This window comes from Cebidichthys violaceus, unplaced genomic scaffold, assembly GCF_023349555.1.
Source record: "Cebidichthys violaceus isolate CVI_PGR_0920_01 unplaced genomic scaffold, fCebVio1.0.p SCAF_68, whole genome shotgun sequence".
NCBI classification, from domain to species: Eukaryota; Metazoa; Chordata; class Actinopteri; order Perciformes; family Stichaeidae; genus Cebidichthys; species Cebidichthys violaceus.
In genome coordinates, this window is record NW_027176905.1 from 698,958 (window position 1) to 723,552 (window position 24,595).

At 40.1% G+C, this 24,595-nt stretch overlaps 3 protein-coding genes across 3 annotated transcripts in view; all 3 read right to left on the bottom strand.

Moving 5' to 3' along the window:
* Positions 1-1,026: 1,026 nt before the first annotated feature.
* On the bottom strand, positions 1,027-8,888 carry LOC137890720 (uncharacterized). Its single transcript, XM_068734909.1, has 5 exons — positions 8,720-8,888; positions 5,433-5,715; positions 3,225-3,791; positions 2,407-2,620; positions 1,027-1,753 (listed from the first exon to the last, which is right to left on the bottom strand). The coding sequence occupies exons 2-5, from the start codon at positions 5,704-5,706 to the stop codon at positions 1,498-1,500; spliced, it is 1,311 nt and encodes a 436-aa protein (XP_068591010.1). The 5' UTR covers positions 5,707-5,715; positions 8,720-8,888; the 3' UTR covers positions 1,027-1,497.
* Positions 8,889-10,212: 1,324 nt separating this feature from the next.
* ctdspl3 (CTD (carboxy-terminal domain, RNA polymerase II, polypeptide A) small phosphatase like 3) lies at positions 10,213-17,293 on the bottom strand. Its single transcript, XM_068734931.1, has 11 exons — positions 17,028-17,293; positions 15,545-15,668; positions 15,303-15,443; positions 14,935-15,043; positions 14,608-14,719; positions 13,166-13,252; positions 12,710-12,772; positions 12,268-12,347; positions 11,664-11,790; positions 11,258-11,353; positions 10,213-10,715 (listed from the first exon to the last, which is right to left on the bottom strand). Exons 1-11 carry the CDS (start codon positions 17,157-17,159, stop codon positions 10,650-10,652), a joined length of 1,137 nt encoding a protein of 378 aa, XP_068591032.1. The 5' UTR covers positions 17,160-17,293; the 3' UTR covers positions 10,213-10,649.
* Positions 17,294-17,818: 525 nt separating this feature from the next.
* arid3a (AT-rich interactive domain 3A) overlaps positions 17,819-24,595 on the bottom strand; it is a 45,078-nt gene continuing 38,301 nt past the window's right edge. Inside the window, exon 9 of the mRNA XM_068734910.1 lies at positions 17,819-24,280. Within this exon, the coding sequence (XP_068591011.1) occupies positions 24,138-24,280 (143 nt within the window). The 3' untranslated portion in view covers positions 17,819-24,137. The remainder of the gene's footprint in view (positions 24,281-24,595) is intronic.

The following is a 24,595-nucleotide window of genomic DNA, read 5'->3' on the forward strand; positions in this document are numbered from 1 at the left end:
TACCTGCAGATGAGACAGGAAGCAGTCACATTAAACAACTATCATCCACCTCTCTTTAAATTGTTTGTTCTACAGGTCCTTTGTTTTAGGTTCGAAAAGACATTTTGGTGTCTGCACTATCCCATTTATGGATTGTCTGTCTTTGTTTTACTTTATGTATTTTATGTACCTTTGTTGTACCATTTTCACTTCATTTACATTTTATTTAGTTTGATATGATTTCTGCTGGCCATAGATTGTGTTTTTGTCACTGTAGCAATTTGCACATTTAGGTACAGCTTGCCACATGGTTTTAAATAAAAACAAACACGTTTTATGCTAAGATTTTGCAGAATACCAATAGAGAAAGACAAACAATTACAATTATATTAAATAACTTTCATTTTGTGGGACAGTTTTATCAATAACTTTGATGAGGGCTTATGAGTTGGTGTTGTGGGCTTGATCTGGTGCCAAGACAGGTAGTTTGAGACCACTGGTCTACAAGATGTCAAATACGATGGCTTTGCCCAAACTTGATTACTTAGTCTGACCTGCAGAATAATATATCTTTTTTTAATATTCTATACGGGTATTAAATTGGTAAAACCTGCTGCGTAAGAAAATAAAAATCACATGTGAAAGAAAGTCATCTCTGAGTTTATTAGACACAACGTTTCGATCGTGGACCTTTATCTGGCACTGTAACATTTGAGGCAGACAAATGTCAAACAAATTGTCTTTAATTAAAGTAATTTGGAAAGCTCTTTAATCTCCTGTGATTAAACGGTTAAAAGAAGTAAGCGCACCCATCTTCAGCATCCTGTTTTTGTTTTGGCCTCATTTTACGCCACAAACCCAGTGAGCAGCAGCAGCAGCAGCAGCAGTAGTGAGGACACCAGCAGGGTGGAGATGGAAAGCAACCAGAGAACATCGAGAGCATGTTATCACATAATGACAGTCTCAGCACTATAAACACACACTGCAGTTTCTCCAAGAATAGCTGCTCAATCATACTGGTCAAAGTCAGTGAAGGAACTGAAAACTAGCTTGAAAAGGTATTGTTAAAAATGGCTTTTATTCTGTCTTCATCATGTACAAACTTTTTGGACAAGTTAAAATAATAATAAAGTCTGACAACTGCAGTTGTTTTGCTTGTGTTTTTTTTAGGTCAAACCAAATTAGCCATATATATAGCAGAGCTTTTAAGTACTTCAGAGTTCAAAACATTAAACATAGGCACTGGAATAGCTTAACGGACAAATGTTTTAAGACTACAGCATTGTTCAAAGGTGTCCTCCGCCACTAGCAGGGAAAAAGCTCTTGCATTTCAGATAATAAGCATGTATCCACAAAAAAGAAGTCCTGTATAGGAGAAGCAAAAATACAAGTTAAGCTGTCACAGACTTGGAGGTTATAGTGGCAGCGTGTGTTGCTGTGCTGAACTGGAAACCACAGGAATGGCCTATTTTGGGAAAAGATCTCCTCCTCTGAAAGAAGAAAGCGCAGCTCGCCTCCTCACTGAGCGACCAGGATGTCTGTGGGTAGGATGTCTGGTTTGCCACTTGGGCTCTGTGATGTCTCCCCTAACCAGGAAGAGGGGGTGACCTGATTATAGAGGACGTCCTGAGAGACAAAAATCGGCTCTTTGAGATTCAGGGTGTACATGAGGAACAGATTGAGAGCCACCATGGCGAGGAGCGGGAAGACGGTCAGGCTGGAGCCGAAGCCCCGCCAGGAGCTGCACGCGCTCAGACTGATCCAGTAAACGAGCCTGTCGAGGATTGAACATAAAACAGGAAATCAGATCAAGTTCAAACTTCACTGATACAAACTCCTCCCTGACGGTGTTTTAAAGAGCAAGATTACCAGTTCAACTCCAGTTACAAGAGAGGAAAGAGATATTCAGAAAACCTTTTTAAAAAGTACCAATACAACAATGTTAAATAATTAGATTTTAAGTACATTTAAGAGAAATGTCTCAAGGATGAACTTTTAGATGAACTGCCATGAAATTTGGTTCAGGCATCCTTAGGATGATTAGTAATAACTTTATTGATCCCCCGACTGTTCTCGTCTCTGGTTAATAAACAAAAAAAGTAACTGACATTCCCATCAGCCTCAGCTGCACTCTGTGTTTAGTGCATGCTAGCTGGTAAATATTACCTGCTAAACATCAGTATGTTAGCATTGTCATTGCATATTAACATTTAGCTCAAAGCACCACTGTGTCTTGATGGCTGTAGACTCTCATTGTTGTTGCAATATGATTTTATTCTTCATATTAAATGGGCAATATGTGCTGCTGCTCTCTGGTCGGCTGTTTCTTCACATGTCACTTTTCTTTATTGTGAATTGATTTGCCTCTCATGTCTGTGTGTCAAAGTCATGAAGGAGCCTTTTAAAAGGACTCTCTTAGAGCCTCACCTTCCAAAGATGAACATGACGACCAGTATAGGCACCAACTTCAGCTGGTCTTGAGGCAGTAAAGCGGCCATGACCACGAGGTTGAGGACGTAGAGGAGTAACTGCTCCAAGGACGCCGTGACGAACAGCTGGTGCACCGCCCGCCTCATTGGAAAAGACTCCCGCAGACTGAAGGAGGCTGTGCAGAACTGGCACGCTGCTCCCATGAGCATCGCTGCGAAGGGATCAAAAAGGAGCAATACGTCAGTAAGTATCTTGAATCGTGGCCATCTTTCCACAAACAAAACTCCTAGCTGCACTTGATCTCGTCTGACAGAATACTCTGTCATTATAATAATCTTCATTTGAATACTGTAACTGCTGGCCTACAGAGGAGCATTGCATGCAAAATACTCCTCACTGTCCTCAGCTTGACAAGTGGGTGAGAGGTAAATGATCTGGACAGGCTTTGGTCTTGGGTGTTTCTGCCACCTGCCATCTTGTTTCTGGTCGCCCATGGATGGAAAACGATTAAAATATTCTGAACAATTAGGCCACAGCCTGGGAGATGAGAGACGAGGCCAACCCTTTATTGTAGTTTCCATTTAAAGCTTTGTGCAGGAGAAGGAAATTATGCTTCTCTCCAGAGGCCTGGGGAGAGACGTCTGCTGCACACTGAGGTTTCAAAGCGCATGAAATTAAAGGGAACAGGAGACATTGAAACATTCCGCGACGAGACGGCCAGACAAACCAAATCCTCTCTTAATCTTTAACTCATCGTTTTTTGGGGCTCACACGGATGTTTTTTTAATGTCAGTGTGCAGGTTTGTGATGCATACCGAGCAGGATGGGGACGGCTGCCACCACGCAGCAGCAGAGAGTGAAAACGATGCGGCTGGACATGTTGGGGCAGTCGGGGGGTCTAATGGGGACATAGAAATAGAGTGCATAGAGGATCCCGGCAGCACACAGGAGAGAGGCCAGGACTGAGAAGAACGCAGGAACTCGGCCGCTCTGACAGCATTTACACTGGCAGCAGCGGCAGCAGCACTGTCCCCGATCTGAAGCCTCGTCTGCGGCCTCGCAAGTCTCTCCCTGCCCCTCTGAGCTCCACACAGTCAGCTCCACGCTCTCCGGAGGAGGACCTATCAGAGGCCGACCCTCGTCCACGGTGCAGTCCAGATTGGTGGATTCTGGACTCCATCTCGGTGTGTCTGTGCCGTTCGAAAGGTCTCCCTGAGAGGCTGGGGTTGGAAGGCTGACGCAGTTTTCCGTGGCGGCATCCAAATCGTGCGCTGTGATGATCGGACAGGAAATAGTTTGATCCAGCTCCCCCTCCTCTGTCTGATCTCCTCGTGGCTCCTCTGGGAGGTCGTCGTTGGGCTGATGGTGGCAGGGAGCAGAGCCTGTTCAAACCAGAGCACATTTTAATACCCAATCCAAAACCAGACACTGAGCCATCTACTGCAGACTCACACTAATCAATCATTCACTTCCTGCATGTCAGGGTCTCCTGTGTAACATTTTGGAGAGGTGGGCACATGGCTGTATTAACCTATTAGGATGACCTTAGGAGGTAAAATACTGTTGGGCCACCTACTGATCTCACCCTACCATCAACCCTGTGGTTCCCTGTCACCTCCTCCATGTTCCCACAGTTATGGTGTACACACAGACACCGAAACCAACCAGTACTCCTATGCAAGAATATTACAACATGATCACAAGTTTTCTTTTTGTCATTAGTTTGTGATATTTGATTGAAATAATTCAGGAATATGCACCACATGAACACAATATGAAGTCCTGAAACCAGACCCTCTAATACAGAACCACACAATGAGGTCATGATGCAGCTTAGTTGAAAATTGTACTTCAGTGTTGCAAAGTCCTTAATGAAATTAGCATCTATTCAAATACAGAAGACAAACAATTGACAGAGAACTTGGAGCCTTTTCGGGTCTCTGGGGCCCTGGCCGGTTGATAATTTGGTACCTTATGAATAAATATTATATTATCATATACTATATAGAAACAATTATTCACTGTCCATCAAAAATCTGGTGGTAATGTGCAGAAAGAGGAATTGTAGACATCTACAGATGTTCTCCCAACTTTTACAAAGGTGTTGTCATTGTTGCTGCAGGCAATCGTATCAACATCCAAAAGTTGCAAACATTCACCCACTTCACATTATAAAGGAGGTCTCCCTTCTGCAGGACTGCAGCCCTCTAGACTCTAAAAATGCCTTCAACTTAGTCTCATATCTGTTCGACTTAAGTCCAAAAAACTATTTTTCCTACTAAGTTAGTTCATTACATTATTTAATGTGTCATGCACATTTCTGGTCCACATGGACTTTATATGCTGCTGTTGCAGTGGTGAAATGTTTGTCAGACAGGAACATCACTTTTTTACATATAACAAACATTAGAACTTTGTCTCCTGTCAATACAATCTAACAAAGGCTCCTCTCCTAAAACACAACTTAAGATTTGTTTTAATATTCCATCCAGAAAGACAACATTTTACTAGATAGTAAAGTCTGTAAGTCTTCAATCTCACCTAAATTAATAAAAAAAACAAAGCTCTTTCTCTTCAGGGACAGGAAGACGATAAACCTTTCTGAAGCTAATGTTTATGTAACTGAATGCAACTGTATTGAACTCAACTTATTACAAATTAAAACAAAATTGAAAGTCAAAGAGATGTTTTTTATCACTGCACGGTGCTTTCTTATGTCCTCACCAGCTCTACAAACTATTATTATTGTATCAAAAATTGTATGCAAGGCATTGATGTGGATATGTGCTCCTGCAGGTGGATCTACGGTACACATCTGCTCAACCTTAAGAAAAAAAAGCTCCTTTTATTGTGCACATACTTAGAACTGTTGCTCTGCTGTAATCAGCCCTGACTCGGTCTCATCTCTTTTTGGATTCAGTCTGGACTCAAACTCATCTTCAGCCTTTCTTAATTCGTTCTGGCTTCCCGTCTGGCTTCCTGCAGCTCCGTCAGGCAGACAGTAAAAAACAATAATAACTCACTCCTTGGCTGATTAGTTGCTGGTGGCGGTTCAAGGGAGCGCTGGGAGCCGCAGATGGAGTGGGAGGACGAGTGCAGCTCCTCCACCGAGGACTCGGGACTGTCTGATACCGTCGCCAAGGATATCTGAGTGTCCAGGTCCAGGAAAGGGGAGAAGGACAGCCTGGTCGGGTCGATGTCTTGGAGCTGGTTGATGATGTCGCTGATGGACTCCTTCATGCTGTCGAGCTCCTTGACATTTTGCTGGTTCGTGGCCTGAAGCCCCGAGGTGCTCATAGTCGCAGCCTGAGAGGAGCAGGAAGAGGTCCAGACAAAAAAAATAAAAAAATAGTTAAAAACACCAAACCAGGGACACACAGTCCAGTAAAACCACCTCCATTCTCCTCCAAGTGTCAGAGAAGCCAAACCAGAATAGTCTTTAAAAAGCATCACACAGCATTTCATCTTTATTTTTTTTATTAAATGGAGTTATTTACTTTCTTTCAAGCATCTGGTGGGACACAAAGACGACACATCATCATAAAACCTGACAGAATATTGAAAAGCATTAAAAAGCTTTCAAAACCAAAAAAGTTAAGACGAGTTCAGAGTTGTTTTTAATCCCCTTTATTAATTCTGTTTTAAAAATATTCAGTTTACCACTTTTAACAAAGGCAGCATTTACCCTCCAAAAGACATGCATAAATCCTAAAACCAAAACTTTACTGGGACTCTATGTGGAGTGATGTCAAACTGGCCATGTGAGGAAAGGGGCTTTTTGGGGGGAATAAAGGAAATCAGTGTTGATGTGTCCGTGGTTGTACAATCATCAGCACTGACAGGAAGTCAGAGTTTATCTTCCTCTGAAAGGTAACACTGCCTGCAGGTTTGAATTGTTATCATTTAAGATTGTAGTTTTCAGGAAACCTTTTCATACAAAAATATATACTTGAGAATATAATGAAACAGGACTAATTACCGTCTCCAAATTAGAACAGAACAGACTGGCACACACTGTCAAAAATACATATTTCTACTTCTGTATCCAAAAGATACTGCACACAAAACTGAAACATTCGATCATGCCGCCGGGACGCTGAGGTCATGTCTTTATTTTTCCTAAGAATCTCTAGGTTTTGACAACAGTGTTGACAAAACACTTTAAACACATTCGACAATTAAAAACATATGAATGGTGGCGAGTGCAGGCTCGTTCCAGTGAGTTTAGACTCAATATATTTGACTGAAGTATTTGGTAGAACTAAGGTTAGACATCAATATGAGTCTGTACAATACTTAAATTTGGGTAACATATCAATACTTTGCTTTATATTTTATAAAACTACCCTTATTTGCTTTCATTCCTTGAGTTAAATGATTGATACCACTCCCATACGTATATACATTTTCTCATCTTCATTTTTGCAAGAAAGCGAATAAGCATACCCACATGTTTTAACCTTTTCTTTAACTAAAAGTATCAAACTGCTAAATGACTCAATGTTGAATAAAAAACTTTTCTTATTTTCATTATGGGACAAAGGTAGAAATGTTACCTGCTTTAAAGCCACAAATGTTTTGATACTTGACGCTGCAGACACATTTCAGTTGATTACTATTGAGGTTTGATGCCCAGATATTTAAAGTAATATCCTTCACCAGAAGGACCATTAGTTCATGACCTCAGTGTTTCTATTCTAATCCCCTACATGCAGCTATGTGATGAAGCAGTATTTTAGCACAGTGGTTCCCAACCTTTACAGCTTGTGACCCCGTATCTCAGGTTATGACCTCAGTGTGTAAACAGGGATCCCTGTCTTCCAGGATTTTAAGGTCTAAAAAGTTTAAAGTATCCAGTATTTCACTTCTTTTTATATGTCTAGAGGCCTGGAGAGGTGACTGTATCAGATATTTAATTTCTAATTTTGAGATTGTTTATAGGTTTAAGGAAGTGAAAGTATGAAGTATTTCACAAGACAATAGAAAACATAAATTATATATAAATTAGTTTCTAATGTATATATTTGTACTTGATCCTTCCCTCAGATTCATCATGGGCCCCTTAAGGGGCTCCTGCACACCACTGTAACAGCAGATAGCTGATTAGAAATAACATAAAGAGGATTATGTCACACAACAGGGCAAAATAAATTAGTTCAAAAATGTTATTGTGATTTCCTACTGGGAAATATACCTTAAATTATATTTAATGAAGATAATAAGACCTATATAATTTAATTACCAGCAGTGGAAAGTATCTAAGTACTTTTACTTCAGTTTTTGTTGTAGACTGAAGTAACTTTTCAGATAATAAACATGTGATCAGTTTATTAAATGTGATGCATTATCAACAGTACATGAAACAGTTTTAATACTATAGCTTCATCTCGACTAACTACAACATAAAAGTAAAATAATTTAACAATACAACACTGACAGCTGACATCCTGCATAATGAGTAATTTAACTTTTTACACCTAAAGTACATTTTGTTGCCAATACAAATGTACATTTAAGTACAATTTGAATGCAGGACTTTTACTTGCTATGGAGTATTTTATAGTATGTACTGAAGTAGATGGTCTGAATACTTATTGTACCACTATGGTTACTTTTAGGCTACAGTATAAAAACACTAAATATACTTCTAGGACGGTGATTACTACAGAACAGTCTGATCAATAACACCTATCTGCCGTTATTTGAACTGCACGGTGAATTTCAGAGTTTTTCATTAACATCTGCAGACTGAGTTTGGAGCATTTTCTTCTGGATATTTTTGGCGCACTTCCAACCGTGCCGCAGAATCGGCACGCAAATCTGCGGCGGGGACGTTTCTCCAAACAAATGGGGACTTTACCATGTATAGAGCGCAAATTAGGACTCGTCGGGCTTTTGGATCGGAGGAAAACAAATCTAAGTGGAGTTTATCGTGGCTGTGGAAACGCGCGTAGGGGGCAATGTGCTCCTACTCCCCCCTGGAAAATGACCTTTCTCCCGATGCTGAGCAATCATTTATTTTAACAATTACTCTTCCACAAATCAAGTAAAGTGGTTTAGTACAGCGGCTGCAGGAAATACCCAATTTGATGATAAATATATCCAACGCACCCGCATGAATGTGCGCGTAAAGGACACGCAAGTCTTTCTCAAATAGCAGCGCTGAAACCTTATATTATGAGGCCATTCAGCAGCAATTACAACAGTTAGCAATCAGATTTCAGACACAGATGTGAATTAATTTAGCTCAATGAAATGCCGGTGTAACGCTTTATTCAAGTAGAAACATGCCGCGTATAAATGGACTTACTTTAGTCGGAGGTTACAGAGTATTTGGTGAGTTTACTCTTCTCGCAGTAAAAAAAAAAAACACTCTCCGTCCTTCTCTGCCTTTCTTCCCTCCCCCTCCGTTTGCTTTTTGTCTTCCAGGATCCTGAACTTCTGAATCAAATTTCAGGACGGACAAAATACTAGGGTTTTCCTCCGCCCACAAAAGATTTTTTTTTCTTTCCTGGGTACCATGTCCAACACCATATGGAGCAAATAAAGCCAGAGGAGGAAGAGGAGGAGGCACTTTGTCTCAGTTTACCTCCACATTCATCATTAACAATCACATTCATCACAAACACGAGTTTAACTAAACAGGACAGTCAACATTTACACTCAAACTAAACCTCAGTACTCCCGTATGTGCACACAGAGTGATAGTGTGTACTACTGTGTAATGCCTTTACTGCACTGTTTATTAAGTCCTGGATCTATTACTATTATATCATTAATGAACTACAAGATGTTCACAGGAGGATTATATCTACTGCGAAATACGTCAACACGTGGTCCCTTTGTTTACTTATTTATATATAAACATTTGTATTATTTATTAATGGCTGGTTACATAATAATACAATTATAGGCCTATTGACTTATAGGCTTATCAATCAGCAACTCATTTTATAATGCGTAATAGTTTAAGTCAGTCATTTAAAGTCATAAAACATTTGCTGTAGATAAAGTATATTAGTATATTGGACCACATAAAATACAATTTGAACAGGTCACAAAAGGACACTTACTATTTAGTAAGATTTTTATATTAAAACAATTCATTAACTGAAGAAATATTCAGTCTATTTCTTTTGGTTTCACTAAATTCATATGTCTTACTGTTAAAATTAACTTTGTTTTGGTATTTCTGTAATATACTTCAGTTTTAGATCAGCTTTAGTTCCCAGTCTGCTGTCAAAAATCGGAGGCACGCAGATGACAGTTTAATATGATGGCAATATTTCTTTATTAATACGTTAAACTGTAATCTCTGAAAGGGATCCCACCGATTCTACACATCTTTTCCATTTGCTCTTTTAAACCCCGACACACTGGTGGCTCTTTCCTGCTGCACAGGAAGTGATGTTTTATTTGTTCAGCAGCTGGAACAGCATTTTTGTAGAAAAATAAAATAACTGCACCACAGAAACACCTCTGAAAACCCAGTGAAGACAAAAAGTAAACAACAATACCCGACTTCGATGAAACACACCAGCAGACAAGATGTTGACCAGGATCAGGCAGTCTTGTGGAAAATGGAATATATAATTTTAAACAGTGACAGGATAACACATACACATGATTTCATTCTGCTGCAACACTGACAATATCCACAGCTGTGCACTTTATCATCTTCCTCCTCCTCCTCTACATCACTCTGACAAACTGCTCACCTCACATGTTGAGAAACGTAGATCTAGTATTAAATCAAATACTATTTCACTAAACTGAAACAGATTATATGCGACAAAGACAATATGACTGACAGAAGTGCTTTATTTTCCGATTTATTATCGATGATTTCATTGCATACAAAAAAAAAAGCATGTCTAAAATATACAGAAATAACAGCTGTTGATTAGCAATATAATCAATAAATTAAAAGATCTTGACTATCAACATATTTCAAGTTTTTTCTTGTAAATATAAACAAACTCTGGGCAGCAGTTTATTGCCCTGTGGAATGAGTCTTGGAAAAACAGGGTTTTGGTGACAAACGACCAGCAGCATGTTTGAAATACCGACGTGCCATCTTTTGAAGTCATCAGAGAGGGGAAAGGAGGGAGAGCAGGTCCACCACAAAGGTTAGCTAGTTCTTACTGGATTCTGCTTTTGGCCAAAGCATAAAGAAAGCAAACATGAGCCGTGAAAGTCACAAAGTAGTTAAAGTGAGGGAGGGAGAGGGAGGGATCCCGTTAGTCCTCTGACAGCAGCCTGTGGAAGTGGTCCTTCCTCTTCTTCAGAGCCTCCCGAAAATCCTCCTGAAAAAACACAACAGGAGATATTGGAAGTGAATGATGAAACAGATAATCATCCGCTTTATTCACAGCTGACTGAAACATGTACAGGCTGCACTGATGACCACTGTGAGAATAAAACATATACAAACAACTATAGTCCTGAAACGTTACACTGAAACACACATTAACGGCTCAATTCTTTAACCCTGCAAATACTTTTGATACTCAAGAACATTTTAGGAATCAAAGTTTTCCTCCTCCAATGTTGTTCTAATGATCTGTAAACCTAGTTTTATGTCAGGTAACATGTAGCCAGCGGTTGCTGTAGCACTAAGAACCGAGTTGGTGGCTCGCTGCGGCCAAGTGAAGTCAAGTAGTACAGTTAACCCCTGTATTTAATACGGGTAAGTCACATTACGGCCAATACCCGATCTGTTTCATAAGGCACTTACTTACTTAAATCCCCATACTCATAGGATTAAAAAAAAAAACACAGAAGCAGCAATCTACAATCTAATACTTGCATGTAATAATCATAGAAGCTGATAAAATGACAGACATACCGCTGCAGACAGCTTCTCCATGTAGGGGACGAGCTTCTGAAGTTCTCGGTCTTCCGACTCTCCGGACCAGCTCTTGATGGGAATGGTGTTCATCAGCTGCAAAAACATCAAAACTTACGTGAATATAAACGTGGACGTAATTCTTGTCAGTGTAGTCGCCATTGCAAGATAATATCAAACCATCATCTGATAAACAATAATAATATCTTTGTTATTAAAAGACAAGTCTGATGAAAGTCTATATTTTTCTTATTGTCAACCAAGATATTTTCCCATTTTTTAAAGAGATGGATAAACATGTTGATGACTTTGGTCCTTTCATTTGATGTGCTGGTAATAACAAAACTGTAGAATATCACCATACAATAATGACACAGCATTACATTTCAAAAATCGCCATGCTTACATGGTACGGGTATGTGTGGGGTGCGTTGTCCAGAACCACCGTCTTGGCGAGATCCCTCCCGAGAACGCCGAGATCTTTGATGTAGTGGCCGAGAACGCAGGCGCAGTCGTCCTGATACAGGCGATGTCTGTAAGAGAAGTCATAGACACGTTAAACACAGTTCACACCCGTTTCTGTGAACCAAGCACCGTCACTTGATAAATTGTAATATGGAACATTGGTGCTCTAAATGAGGAGCTTGAGGAATATGTCATGATACAGGCAGCACACCGAGTTTACTGTTGATCATCTGTTCTTCTTCACATCCCGTCTATTTGACAACGTGAAGTCAAAAGGAAAGCTAAACTCTACTGTCCTCACCATTATAAGTCACTCTGGTTAACAGTGAGCTAAATCCCTCACACTGTCAGACATCACAGAGTGACCGACTAATCCACCAACAGACCGCGTAACATCTCTGAGCAGCAACAGGTCAGCTTGCTGCTCACAGACGGGTCAGCAGCAGGCTAACACTGAGCCTGATGAAGCTGACAGAGTGCATGTCTCTGCGGTCGAGCAAAGAGTTTATGAAACACAAGTGGAAGCGGATCTTATGGAGTCATACCGAAACAGTTTTCTCTGAGGGTCCAGGATGTCCAGTATCTTCTCAGCGTATTCCTTCTTAGCACATGTGTAAACAAACAGCTGGAACAGAACACAAAACAGCAGCTGGAACCGATTCCACACAACCCCACAACAACTACATTTTGTTTTCATATAGAAAGAAAAATATGATAAAAAGATTGAAATATATTGGTTCAGATGAAAATAAATTAAAGGGGAAGGTAGAGCTAGGAAATATGGCCTAAAAATAAAATCTCTTATGTTTTCACATTGCATCCAATTCAAGAGTTTTATCTGTTTTATTTCATAAAACTAAATATGAGCTGAGTCACTATTGAGTCAGTAAAAAACAAACATACTGTAGACAGAACTGGTCTAGAGCCAAATGCATCGTTAAAAGACCAGACCGTTTCATTTGATATCAGATTAACTCAAACTCATACCTCATAGATCTTTGCCACGGACTGCAGAAACTCTTTGACGTGTGGCCGTAGGATCATGTACACCTGTTGACGAGTGGGAGGAGAGAGAAGAACAGAATAAAGTAACCCGTTTATACAGATGCAGTTCAACTAGTTCACTTAATCTGGATTCAGAAAATAAGTTTTTTTTGCAATTCACTGCAGCACTGAAACATAAACAGTTGGATTGGGTTAATGGGCTTAACATGCTAAACCATCTTTAAACACAGATTACTGAATGAAATATGAGACAACATGGTGGCGATGAGTGTGTTATTGTTAGTTCTGGTATTTTCTCCAGATTAAGACTAGATTTCCTCATATCTCCTGCCCCGCTGAAGAGGACTAACACACTGAAAGAATCGGTCAATCATCTTTTCAATCTTTTTTCATCAGCTCAGTATGTGTGAGATTCAGAAGCGTGCAGTGAGTGGTCACCTTGTACTGATGGTCCTGGAAAGCTGTGTGGAAAGTGTACTCCGCCTCCTCGATTACATTCAGAGAGCTGAACATCAGGGTCTCCTCCTAGAAGGACATAAACCAAAGTGACTTAATTTATTTCATATTAAAACCCAAACCAAGTACTTAACGGGAGACAGTGTTAAATTATTTTAAAAAATGGATTATTATGTGGCTCAGTGGAGAGTGGAGAGCAGGGTCGTCATTCAATCAGAGGATCGGAGGTTCGATCCCCGGTTCCACTAGTCGCATGTCGACGTGTGCAAGACACTTAACCCCAAATTGCTCCAGTAGCTGTGCCTATGGTGTGTGAATGTTGAATAAATGTTAGTTACTCCTGCAGGTGGCACCTTGCATGGTAGCCCCTGTCATCAGTGTGTGAATGGGTGAATAATGACATATAGTGTGAAAGCGTTGTACAAGTCCATTTACCATTTACATCTCAGAAGTCATCCTGCTACTCCTATCAGCTGTGACATCGTCAATAAACACCAATGACCCAGTTCTATTGGCAGCCATGCATGCCCATGTCATAACGCTGCCTCCACCATGTTAGACAAATGATGTGGTTTGTTTCGGATCACGGTCGTTCATTTCCTTCTCCACACTTTTCTCTTCCCATCATTCTGGTACAAGTTAATCTGGGTTTCATCTGTCCAAAGAATCTTGTTCCAAAACTGGTCAGTCTTTTTCAGATGTTTTCTGGCAAATTCTAATGAGGCCTTTCTGCTCTTCAGTGTTACCAGTGGTTTGCACCTTGTTGTAAACCCTCTGTATTCAGATTCATGAAGGCGTCTCTTGATCGTACACTTTGACGATGACACGCCTACCTCCTCCAGAGTGTTCTTGACTTCAGTAGATGCTATGAAGTTGTTTTCTTCACCAAGGAAAGAATTCTGCAACCAACCACTTTAGATTTCTTCTGTGGTCTTCCTGGCCTTTTGGTGCATTCCTTCCTTTTAAAAATGTTACCAAACTGTTGATTTGGCCAATCTTAATGTTTCTGCTAACTGCCTGATAGGTTTGTGCTCCTTAACCTGCATTGACACCTCTTTGGTCCGCATGCCGAGAGGTCCAAGGACCAGCTACCAAATGCTAATTCTTACTTTATACTTTTATCTTCTTAATGTGTCATGGAATAACAAGGGAACAGACCATACCTGGCTATGAAATCATTTGTGCACCTCTGAAAATGGGGGGATTTTGTTAAAATGGCCGTAATTCCTAAACGTTTAAAGTGATATTTTTGTTGTACCCGGTGAATTAAAGCTGAAAGTCTTCACTTCAGCCACATATTGACTGCTTCATTTCAAATCCATTGGAGTCGAGTAAAGAAGCAAAATTAGAAAAATTGTATCACTTTCCAAATACTTATGGCCCTGACTGTATCTGACTTGTTGTGCCCAGAGGATGAAACTCACCAGGTCAACCACCAGCGTGGCCTCTGGGGTGCTCCTGGTCTTGGGGGGAATATCTCTGAGTTGGGGTTGGGAATGCTGGGACTGCGACTGTATGTTCTTGATGAACGTGAAGCTGGAAAAGACAATAATGGTCTTAGAACTAGAAAGAATCACTAACAACATGAATTACAAGAGCAACACTTGCATAACAACATCGCTACATTTATATTTAAAGTACTAGTCAACTTTATGAAAAAGTAGATAAAGATATGATCTAGTAGGGGTGCAGGGTTGTTAAATTACTATCAAATTAAAGGGGTACCCGGCTGAAAGAAGCTTTATACTTACGGATTGAAGATCTCATCATCCTCTTCTCCAGCCAGAAGGTCAATGGAGCCAAAACCAAACACACCTTGTTCTGGGCTCATCAACACGTTGCTTCCAGCACGCTTCACATCTGGACAGAAAACAAAATGTAGAAACTGTAAGCAACACAAGTCTGTTCATCTTTGAGAAACCAGGAACATTTATTACTTCCAGCAAATCTTTGCCATATTTGGTAAACTACACATTGTCTTAATGATGGGAAGCGCTTCAGTACTTTGTTCCTGTCTGTTCTCAATGTTGAGGTCTTGCATTCATGTAAGCTCAGTCTGATTAAGGCACTACAAGCCTTATGTAGAACAGAGACTTGCAGTGACAGTAGCTGTACTCACTCTCTTTGGTGGGTGTGAGGAAACGCACGATGGGCGAGTAGATGTTTCTGGCTGTTGTATTGCGAGGAGACACCGGGTCGATCTCCGACAGTATGCGCTCATGACGCATGATGGGCCTGATCGGAGTCTTGAATGACAAATCTAGACCACAAGAAGACTATCAGTCAGAAAATATAAGAAGAAGAGCAGCGGACAGTTTAAGGAATTCATGTTCAGGAAGAAATACCATATTAAAAACATACCAGTTTCTCTGTCATCAACAGCGATAGCTCTCTTCCTTGCCCGGCCTCTGGGCAGTGGTCGCCTCGTCATTGTGGGAATTTCGTCATCTGAGTGGTGGGAGTCATTGTCCAAGGTCTCTTCATCCTACACCGTAAAAAAGTTGATTTTTTTAAGTCAGGGGTGAAAACTAGAAGTGTGATTGTCAAGACATATTAGGGCCAAAAGACCAAACACCACCATAATTGCTGCCCTAAGAGGTCTTTTATCAAGGACAGCAATGCCCAAAGACGTCCTATTGTTTCACTACAGTTGGGGGAATAATGAGAATAACTTGTGTACAAATTGTAAGATTGGCTTTCAAAATGCGTCCAAATATCTGTGTAACTGAAGTGGAACACATACGCCTAAAATACCATAATAATCTTTAAAGAAGCAGGAATACTACAGTCACTCACTGCCTCAGTAAGTGTTCTGATTTGCATGGGCTTTGAGCTACATTATGCATTAATCCTGAGCATTTGAAATAGACAAACAGCAACATGAATACTACATGACTGTGCTATTATTGAAATGGAAAACAGACACAAAAAGACAAAAGGCACAACTACAACAACGCAGATCTGTTTCAGAGTTAAAATATATGAAAAGCTGCACAAAACCACCTGTATTGCCAACAAGGTACTATAGTAGTATATGAACAATGCATAGCAAAAAGCCCCAGTCGTGCACGATACGATTGTGTGTATTTGTTTTTCATTTGCCTATTTCTGAAACAGTCACAACAAAAGAAAATGACCACATCTGAGCCACAAACAAAATAACCTAAAACAGCATACATTGCTGGAGTCCTGTTTGTTTGTCTGCATGTGTGTGTCTAATGACCTACTTTTACCAGGACCCTCTTACATGCAACTGGGATGTTTAATCCTCTGCTGCAGCATCAATACACTGTCAGACACCACGTCACACAGCTGAACCTTATGTAAAAGCTTCACGGGGGGGGGGGGGGCGCGCCACTAAGGTCTGGTTTTGTCTAAATGTTGAATGCTTAAAGCATCCATTGAATGCTTTAAGTTAGGACAGTATTGGATACGACTGCATCGCTGTGTCTATTACATTCTGTAGACATTTAATTTGTAAAGAGGAGCAATATCCAAGATTGGGAGCATTTCGATTGCCTCTAAACGGCTCTCATGATAGCTAACGGTGCTAGCAGTGCTAACAGTGTTCACTAGAGGGGGAACAGAAGGGTCAAGGCTTTGCTTCTGTCGGGATCAGCTGTAACCACCGTATGATGACAGCCTGTATGAGCGGTGGTCGTGAGTTTACCTCTGGGCACGCGCATAATACCTATGTTAGCGACGCCACCGTTCAGTTTCGACACAAAGCTAACGTCCGTAGCATCAGATCAGAATACTGAAACTTCTGTTTTCATTAACGTATGTGGGGCTATTACTAGTCCACTGATTGAGAAACTAATCTTAGCAAAGGGTGGTGTGTTACCTGTGTTTGAAGAGGGCTTTCTGTCCCCGATACAACATCTTTTATCGGCGTCGCTTTGTTGGACCGTCTTTTGCTCCGCGGCGTCTCCAAACAAGATGCAACGTCAACGGTTTTTTGAGACCTAAGTCTCATTTTTATTCTTCAAGTAGGACCTGTAAAACATCAACACACAGACCACACTACTGTGATGAAGCTACTTTCTAAATCCTGTGCTTTGCTCTTCTTCTTTCCTCCACCAGGCTCGCTTCAGTAAAACAGTTTGTTTAGCACCGCCCCCCTCATCCCTGTGTCTTCTCGAATCATTTAAATCTGCCGGGGTGCGATAGGTTCACCACCGCAGACACCATTGTTGGGCGGTGCTTCAGAAAGCCCCAGCTTCAACGCGAGACTCGGGTCATCATCGAGACCAACACAGAAACGTGCTAAATGCTAATTTACTTCAAAACTTAAGTACAATTTTGGGTGACCTGTAGTGTTTCGATTTTCGGCTACTTTATACTTCTAGTCCACTACAATTCAAGGGCAAATATTGTACTTTTAAATAAATTAAACTATAAGACATTTAAAAGAATAAGTTAATAAAAGGTAAATATAAGACTTCTGGATTCCCCGTAAAATGGACTCCCTCATTATGCAGAAGAAACTGCGACAAGTCTTAGCCCTGTTAACTACAGCATCAATATAATGAACACATTTTAAATAAAGACTGAGCTATCCCATTAAAAAAATGAATGGAACATATTTCATATAACTTATCTTAGGATACATTAAAAAAACATCCCAAACTCGGGTAACATTTAAGAAAGGTGATATTTTATTAATTTCAGATTAAAAATAAAAGTATTCACACAAACACATATTGAGTAAATAGACAAGAATAGTTCTTCACCCTTCAAAAACAAAGAAAACAGATGCATTTCCCGCTGCCACTTCATTGTTACTGTGGTTATTGGTATACATCCCATTCATTAAAAAAAAATCAATCATTTATAGAAAAAGGAGGAATAAGCACACATTAATAAAAAAAAAAGACTGAAAAGCCACTCATAGTACTAACAGTGGTGCTAGAAGCAGCACTTGTTGTAGTACTACATAGTAGCTGTTGAGCTGGAGGTTCCCTGTTGTTGATGCTCAAATAAACCTGTAACACAGAGAGAGAAACAGAGAGAGGGAGAAAGACACCCCAGAGTCCAAAATAAACCTCTCCGTCACTTACCAGGGTGATAAATATATCTGCTGAGAGCATTTTTAGTTTCCAGTTGAGATAATGACATAAATACTACCACCATACTTTCAATTCAATACAAGCTCACATGATTGTAACTAATCTTAAGTACTAACCAATACTGGTATGTTGGAGTAAATTTCAGACCCTGGTGCCAACTCCCTCTTTGTGTACCCACTAAACTGTAACTTGAACTGGGTTAAATACATCAAACTGGAGGTAGAGGTAGATTTTCCTGAGAACTTGTAAGAGACAAGAGCCTTGTTTCAGTTCTGAAGTTAACTTGAAGACACGCAAAGCCAACACGCACTTCACATGCATCTGTAAAATAATCATTATCATCGCTATATTAATGTATTTGCTCTTAATGTAATCTCAGTGTGCCGGTGTTGCTACAGCATATTATTTAAAAAAAAAAGCAAAAGCAAATAAAGAGCAAATAAACAATATGAACATGATATAATTCATAGCCCTAAACAGCCATATTTCAGAAATATTATATTTAATGAATCTTTGTAATACAGGTTAATTCATACAACAATTGTCACAGCAGAAGGCATCTTGTTAATTCTCATTTTCCTTGTCCACAGCCCCCCTGATGGAGGGAAAGTCTGTGGTGAAGTTCAGTCAAAAGCCCCTAAACCCCCCCAAACCCGTAAATGGTAAAGAATTTCCATGTCAGCAACATGTGAACAGGAGTCGGAGTCAATTTTCCAAGAAAGACACTCTGGATCTAGTAAGGTTTCAAGTGGTTCTTTAGCTACGGCTCTGGTGGGAGTGAAAGCAGCAATATTTCAAGGTAAACATTTGAATGTTATAGCATAGAGCAAGCAAGCCGAGCACAAGAGACTCCGAGGGTTTGTGCTGATTGGGAGTCAGCCCCTGAAAATCACTACATTTACTTCCTTCCTTGTCAGGAAATCAAACTCCAAGACAAAAAAAATGCATTAAGAATGTGATGAAAATTAGTCCAGCAGAGTCATTGCTTTCTGATCTGTACAACAGCATATGAATGCACCAAACAAGCATACTATAGAAATCAACCCATTTAAAACTGCATTACCACACAACATTAATATAACTTTGACAGAAAAAAAAAAAAAGCAGATATAACTGTGGACACAAAGTCTTGAGTGACCATCGTCTATCTCACGATGAAAACAAAGCGGCTACAGACACATAAAAAGCAGCTGGTAGCATTCAGAAAGAAATACCTGTCTGAACCAAAAACCTGCTAGAAACTCTTTTCAAAACTGAGAGCAACCTCTGGTTTCATGCAGAGTTAAGACTGATGCAGTTTTCACAGCTACCGTTGCTCCAATGTTTCTTTCAATATGGAGGAACCTGCCTGACCACAGCTACAGAGAAACGAGCAAGGCAAGTTTGAATATTTATTGTTCACTGTTTTTAATAAGTAAATGAATCCTGGAAGTGGATGCATACAACGGATATGGAGTCTGGGTTCAGGGGATGATTTTAATGTCCCATGATGATCTCAAGAGGAACAAGGAACACACTCTGGAAACACTGGGAGAAAATGAACAATGACAGTTCACTCATTTGCAGTAAATGCTCAAATTAAAAGGACACTGAATGTTTGCAGTCTGAGCTCAGACCTGTTTGCGTCTCCATTTAGGGAATCTGAACTGATTGTGTGTCATAACAAAAACCTTCCACTGAGGGGAGCTCTTAGTGAAGACATTGAAGCTTGAACTGAACCCTCAATGATCCCAGGTTCCCCTTGCATAAACAAAGGTGATATCTGATTGTCTGTGGTCCTTACAATCTCTTTCATACTCAAAGTCTTTATGAACCTGCATCAGGAACATTTTTGATGAGGTTTTCCTGCTTGAACACAACCTTCAACAGTCTGAAGCAAAGCAATCTGCTTCATTAGTTCTTGAGGTAGAAACGAGGCTCGATTGTAGTTAGAGGGATGTCCCTTCAACCACAATGAGTGTTTGGAGGTATACAGTGTTCTCATAACGTCTCCTAATTGTCACTAGCATGCAATTAAAAACCTTCCCTGAAGTGAGAGCAAGAGAGCTGCAGTACCTTCACTGTTCAAATGCAAATATCTCACAAAGCTGGTCGATGGATATATACAATAAAGATGGATCTATTGAAGGGGGCAGGTGCTTGAATGTTGCCTCAGGGGCCAAAGGGTCACAGGGTCAACTCTAAAAAAGCAATGTTGATCCTTTAGATCAGTATTGATTAAGTTCTGCTTTCCCCAGCAGTCCTCCCCCCAAAAAACTAATGCTTTCAGCCACAGCATGTCTCCATTTGATTGTCAGCCATTACCAGCAACTGTGACATCTGCTACTCATGAAGACAGACAGACAGAGAGAGATAGAGAGACAGAGAGAGAGGCATGCCAGGCTTTCTGTCACCAAACTGACGGAGTAAAAACATCCTTTTACATTGTGATTCATTACATTCACAGCTGCTTTCACGGAGGTCTTTTTGTCCTAGTTATGGCCTATAAACGGATACATTAGCATAACATATAACCATTACTGTAGAGACAATTTTAAGAGCAGCAGTTAAGAGCAGAATCTGACTTTTTGACATCATACTAGAATTTATCATACCATCAAATGTATATTTTTGGAGGGGGGCATGAGAAGTCTTGAAATCAGACTGCATCAAAACTGCATGAATGCCATTCACATTGTAAAGTCTGCTGGACTGAAGCAACATCTGCAAAACAACTAGCTCTTCCCCACATATACGATATATGTTACTACCTTCATCCCCTCTATATCTGTAAAATGACTTCTGCAAATGTTTCTCGGACATATAAACTATTTCATTGGTTGAGTTACACGTAGGTGGTCGGAGCCAAAGTGCTGCGGTTTGTGAGTAGCATTGGACACCCAGTAAGAAAATGCAGAGGTTTTGAAGGGAAAACCATGCAGTCTAGTCCTGCTTTGTTGCTTAGCCATGATCAAATTTAAACTGTGTCCAGGTATAGAGCCAGCAGAAGCCAACCTGTGCCACTTTTAGCTCAGGAAAGTAATATCTGTTGCTGTTGTTTTGACACTAGTGCCATCTATAGGCAATAACTGGTACAACTGCAATTATTTCTCCTTTTGTCTCAGCTCTATCTGAGTGTTTGGGATTTTGTAGTTATCATTTTAAAGCAGCAAAACAAGCAAGCTGACCTATCAAAATGATCTACAAGTGCCAGAGGAAGCTCAGCGGTAATGAAAAAAGCTAACAGACAACAACACACAAAGAAAACAGCAACTATGAAGACATGAAATTGAAGCAGTAGCACTCACTGCCTGCAGGTGGTGACATCAACACATCTTCAAGTCAAAACTGCTGCTATTACTTTTCTTGCCTGTAGGTGGCGCAGGTTGTCATGCACTGAACTGGTCTGACAACGCCTCAGCAGCATGCACCTTGTGGAGAGTCAGCTGTCTACCAAATGTGAATAAGTGGGTCTGTGAGTGAATTAGCTGCTTCTCTCAACAAATGAGATCCTGTCTTGGCTTCAAGTTCAGCCTCTGACAAACTTTTTAAAATCCAACAAAAGCGCCACTTTTTTTTCCAAGGAAGTAATAAAACAAGTGAGGCTGGACAGTTTCCTCCTCACTATTTTACTAAACTTTAAGAAGAGCATTTCATGATTTTACGTGTCTTTGAATGAGAGTTGTTGGGTGTCCATTTAGAAAGGGTACTTTTCTAAACTGATCGGTGTTTGAGTAGCAGCTGGAGGTGATTTCCCACCGAGAGGCGAATACAGAATCAAAGCCGCGACAGCCATCTGGTGATATTTGACTGGAACAGTAAAAACTGATTAGAGTGAGGTACTGCTGGCTCTCTGGTCATCTCCAGCTGTGTTAAGGCCTCAGAACAGAACCCATTTACAAAGCCTGATTTACTTCCTAACGTCAGTAGGAATGAGGCTGCTTTGCGTAGGGGTGGGGTTAGGGGGGCAGAGTAACAATCTTTAACAGTCCAGAGAGGTAACACAGGTTAAAGTTCAAAAAGCTGAATGATTGATCTACCTCAAAATGCAGAAACACAACGACACGTTAATGATATGGTATCTCCACTGGGGCTGACTTAACTTTTTAAACATCTACCTGCAGTAAGTGTCCGTACAAAAACTAAGACACAGGCGAGCGCTCAGCCGCAGCTATGATTACCTCTGATATCACATTGTCAAAAGCCCAGATTAAGCAACATCTAAAAACAGTCAGAGGATCACAAGACATTCTCTGTTATGTCCCTGAAAGCTAGTCTCAAGGGGACCCGGTCCTTGTCACAGCATAGGATAAGAAGCACTTGGATCAGAAGAAGCACTAAATCATGCAAAACACAAAGTGTAAACAAAAAAATAAAAGCATCTGTAATCTATAATACAAAAGAACCACAACAAAAAAACATCAGATTCTGAAGCTCAGAAAGCGTCTCCTGACACCTGATAATCCATGAGAGTCAGGAAATCAACGTTTCCTGCCTCACTCCTGATCGCTGAAGGGCTTTATCTACAAATACAGGCATGCATCTGACCTGAAGACAATTACTTCACTAAAAGGCCAAGTTAGAAAAAAAAAAAAGAAGATGAAAATTGATCTTTCCACATAGAAGGATGTTGAAAAGCATTGCTCTGTCAAGATATTGTACAACGCGATGAGCAGACGGACACCTGAGAACAATCAAAAATGTGTAATATTCACATACAATCTGAACCCCAAACATCAACAGTCGGTGTGGACGCTGCTGCGGCTCAGAAAGGCCAGCATGTTGAGGTGCAGCGAGGAGAATAAAAACAATCTCCTAAGAAAGGTTTTATTTAATTTTCCCATCTGCACAACTGACTTTCCTCTTACAAAACAGCCATTTTTAACATAAGCTTGACGGAAAACCTGCAAGATTGGCACAGATTGAACTGGCCTAATGTCAACAAGCAGGTGAGGATTTTAGACTTTGCCAGCTGTCTCAGGAAGAACAACCACAACAACTGCTTGAACTTGCAGCTACGTAGCATTCTAGTTAAATCTATCACGAGACTCTGGTAGCAATAAATAATGGATCAAATGTATGAAAAAATGAACCAATATTCCTACAGATTGAGAACCAGTTGTTTTACATTTCACTGGAGAATCTGTGGCACTGATATGTTGTGTATGTCGGTACACAACAGGAGCGCAGACCTGCACCGGACTCTTCCAAAAATAGATCCAAAATGGCTGCCATTTAAATAAGGTTTTACACAGAATGAGGTCACAACGGTACATTGTTATATGCCCTGACGAAACAACATATACCTTTAAAGCTTTTCTGATTAAAAATAGAGGAAATTCACTTTCTTTTCTTTTTTTTATAGAATTCTAAATATATATATATATTTTTTTTTTCCTGCAGTGAGAGGATTATTAAAGATTTAAATGATAAAACACAGTAAAGAAAATAACAATAATAACAATGAAAAGGTAAAATAAAACCAAAAAAAAGAATCTCTCCCCTAGAGGATAAAACATTGCTGTCAATCAGTAGCTGTGTTTGTGAGTGTAAACAGTGCATTGCCTTTCCTAGTTATTAACTTCTCTTTTGTTCTGTACATCTATGCAGAAATAAATAATTCACAGGTTGTGCATACATATTTGTTTAGCATATACTGGCTCTCAGTTGAGATATTATTTTATCTTTTTTTTTTCCGAAATCATTTTGGCTATGAAGAACAAAAGAGGTGAGTTGGTGAGAGAAAACCTGAGATAGTGTAACTGAGCTTCAGTTTGTGTCTTTCTGTACAGTTTATGGTTCTTCTCTTTTTGGCATAGATTATGTAGAAAATGAGGTTGATTTTTGGCTTTACTTAATGTGGAAATAAAAAATAAAGAAAATTAAGGGGAAAGGCTGTGGGTTTGTTAAGACAACTGGTTGCTGGAGGTTGAGGTAGGTGTGTGCTGCTGCTGTGGAGCCACACGACTGCTGACCGTCTTGTTGGAGACGGACGATCCGACCGCACCGGACAAAGCAGACCCTGCTGCTGCCTGAGCAAAAAGAACACCTGGAAAGGAAAGAAACCAGATAAACACAAATGAAGGTTAGAATACAAAGTATACCTGTTTAATTTCATCTCCATTTTAAAATAAAGCTTAAAGGACAAGTACAGATAGAGAACTAGCACCAATTGGTTACATCGTGTCACTCCCCCTAAAACCACAAACTGTTCTTTTTACAAGGCTAAAATTAAACAAGGCTAGATGTGTCCCCCTGTTTTCAGTCTTTATGCTAAGCTAGTTACTGTAGCTCCAGGCTTAACACACAGACATGAAAGTGTTTTCTTATCTTACTCTAGGAAAATGTGAAATAATGATAAAAA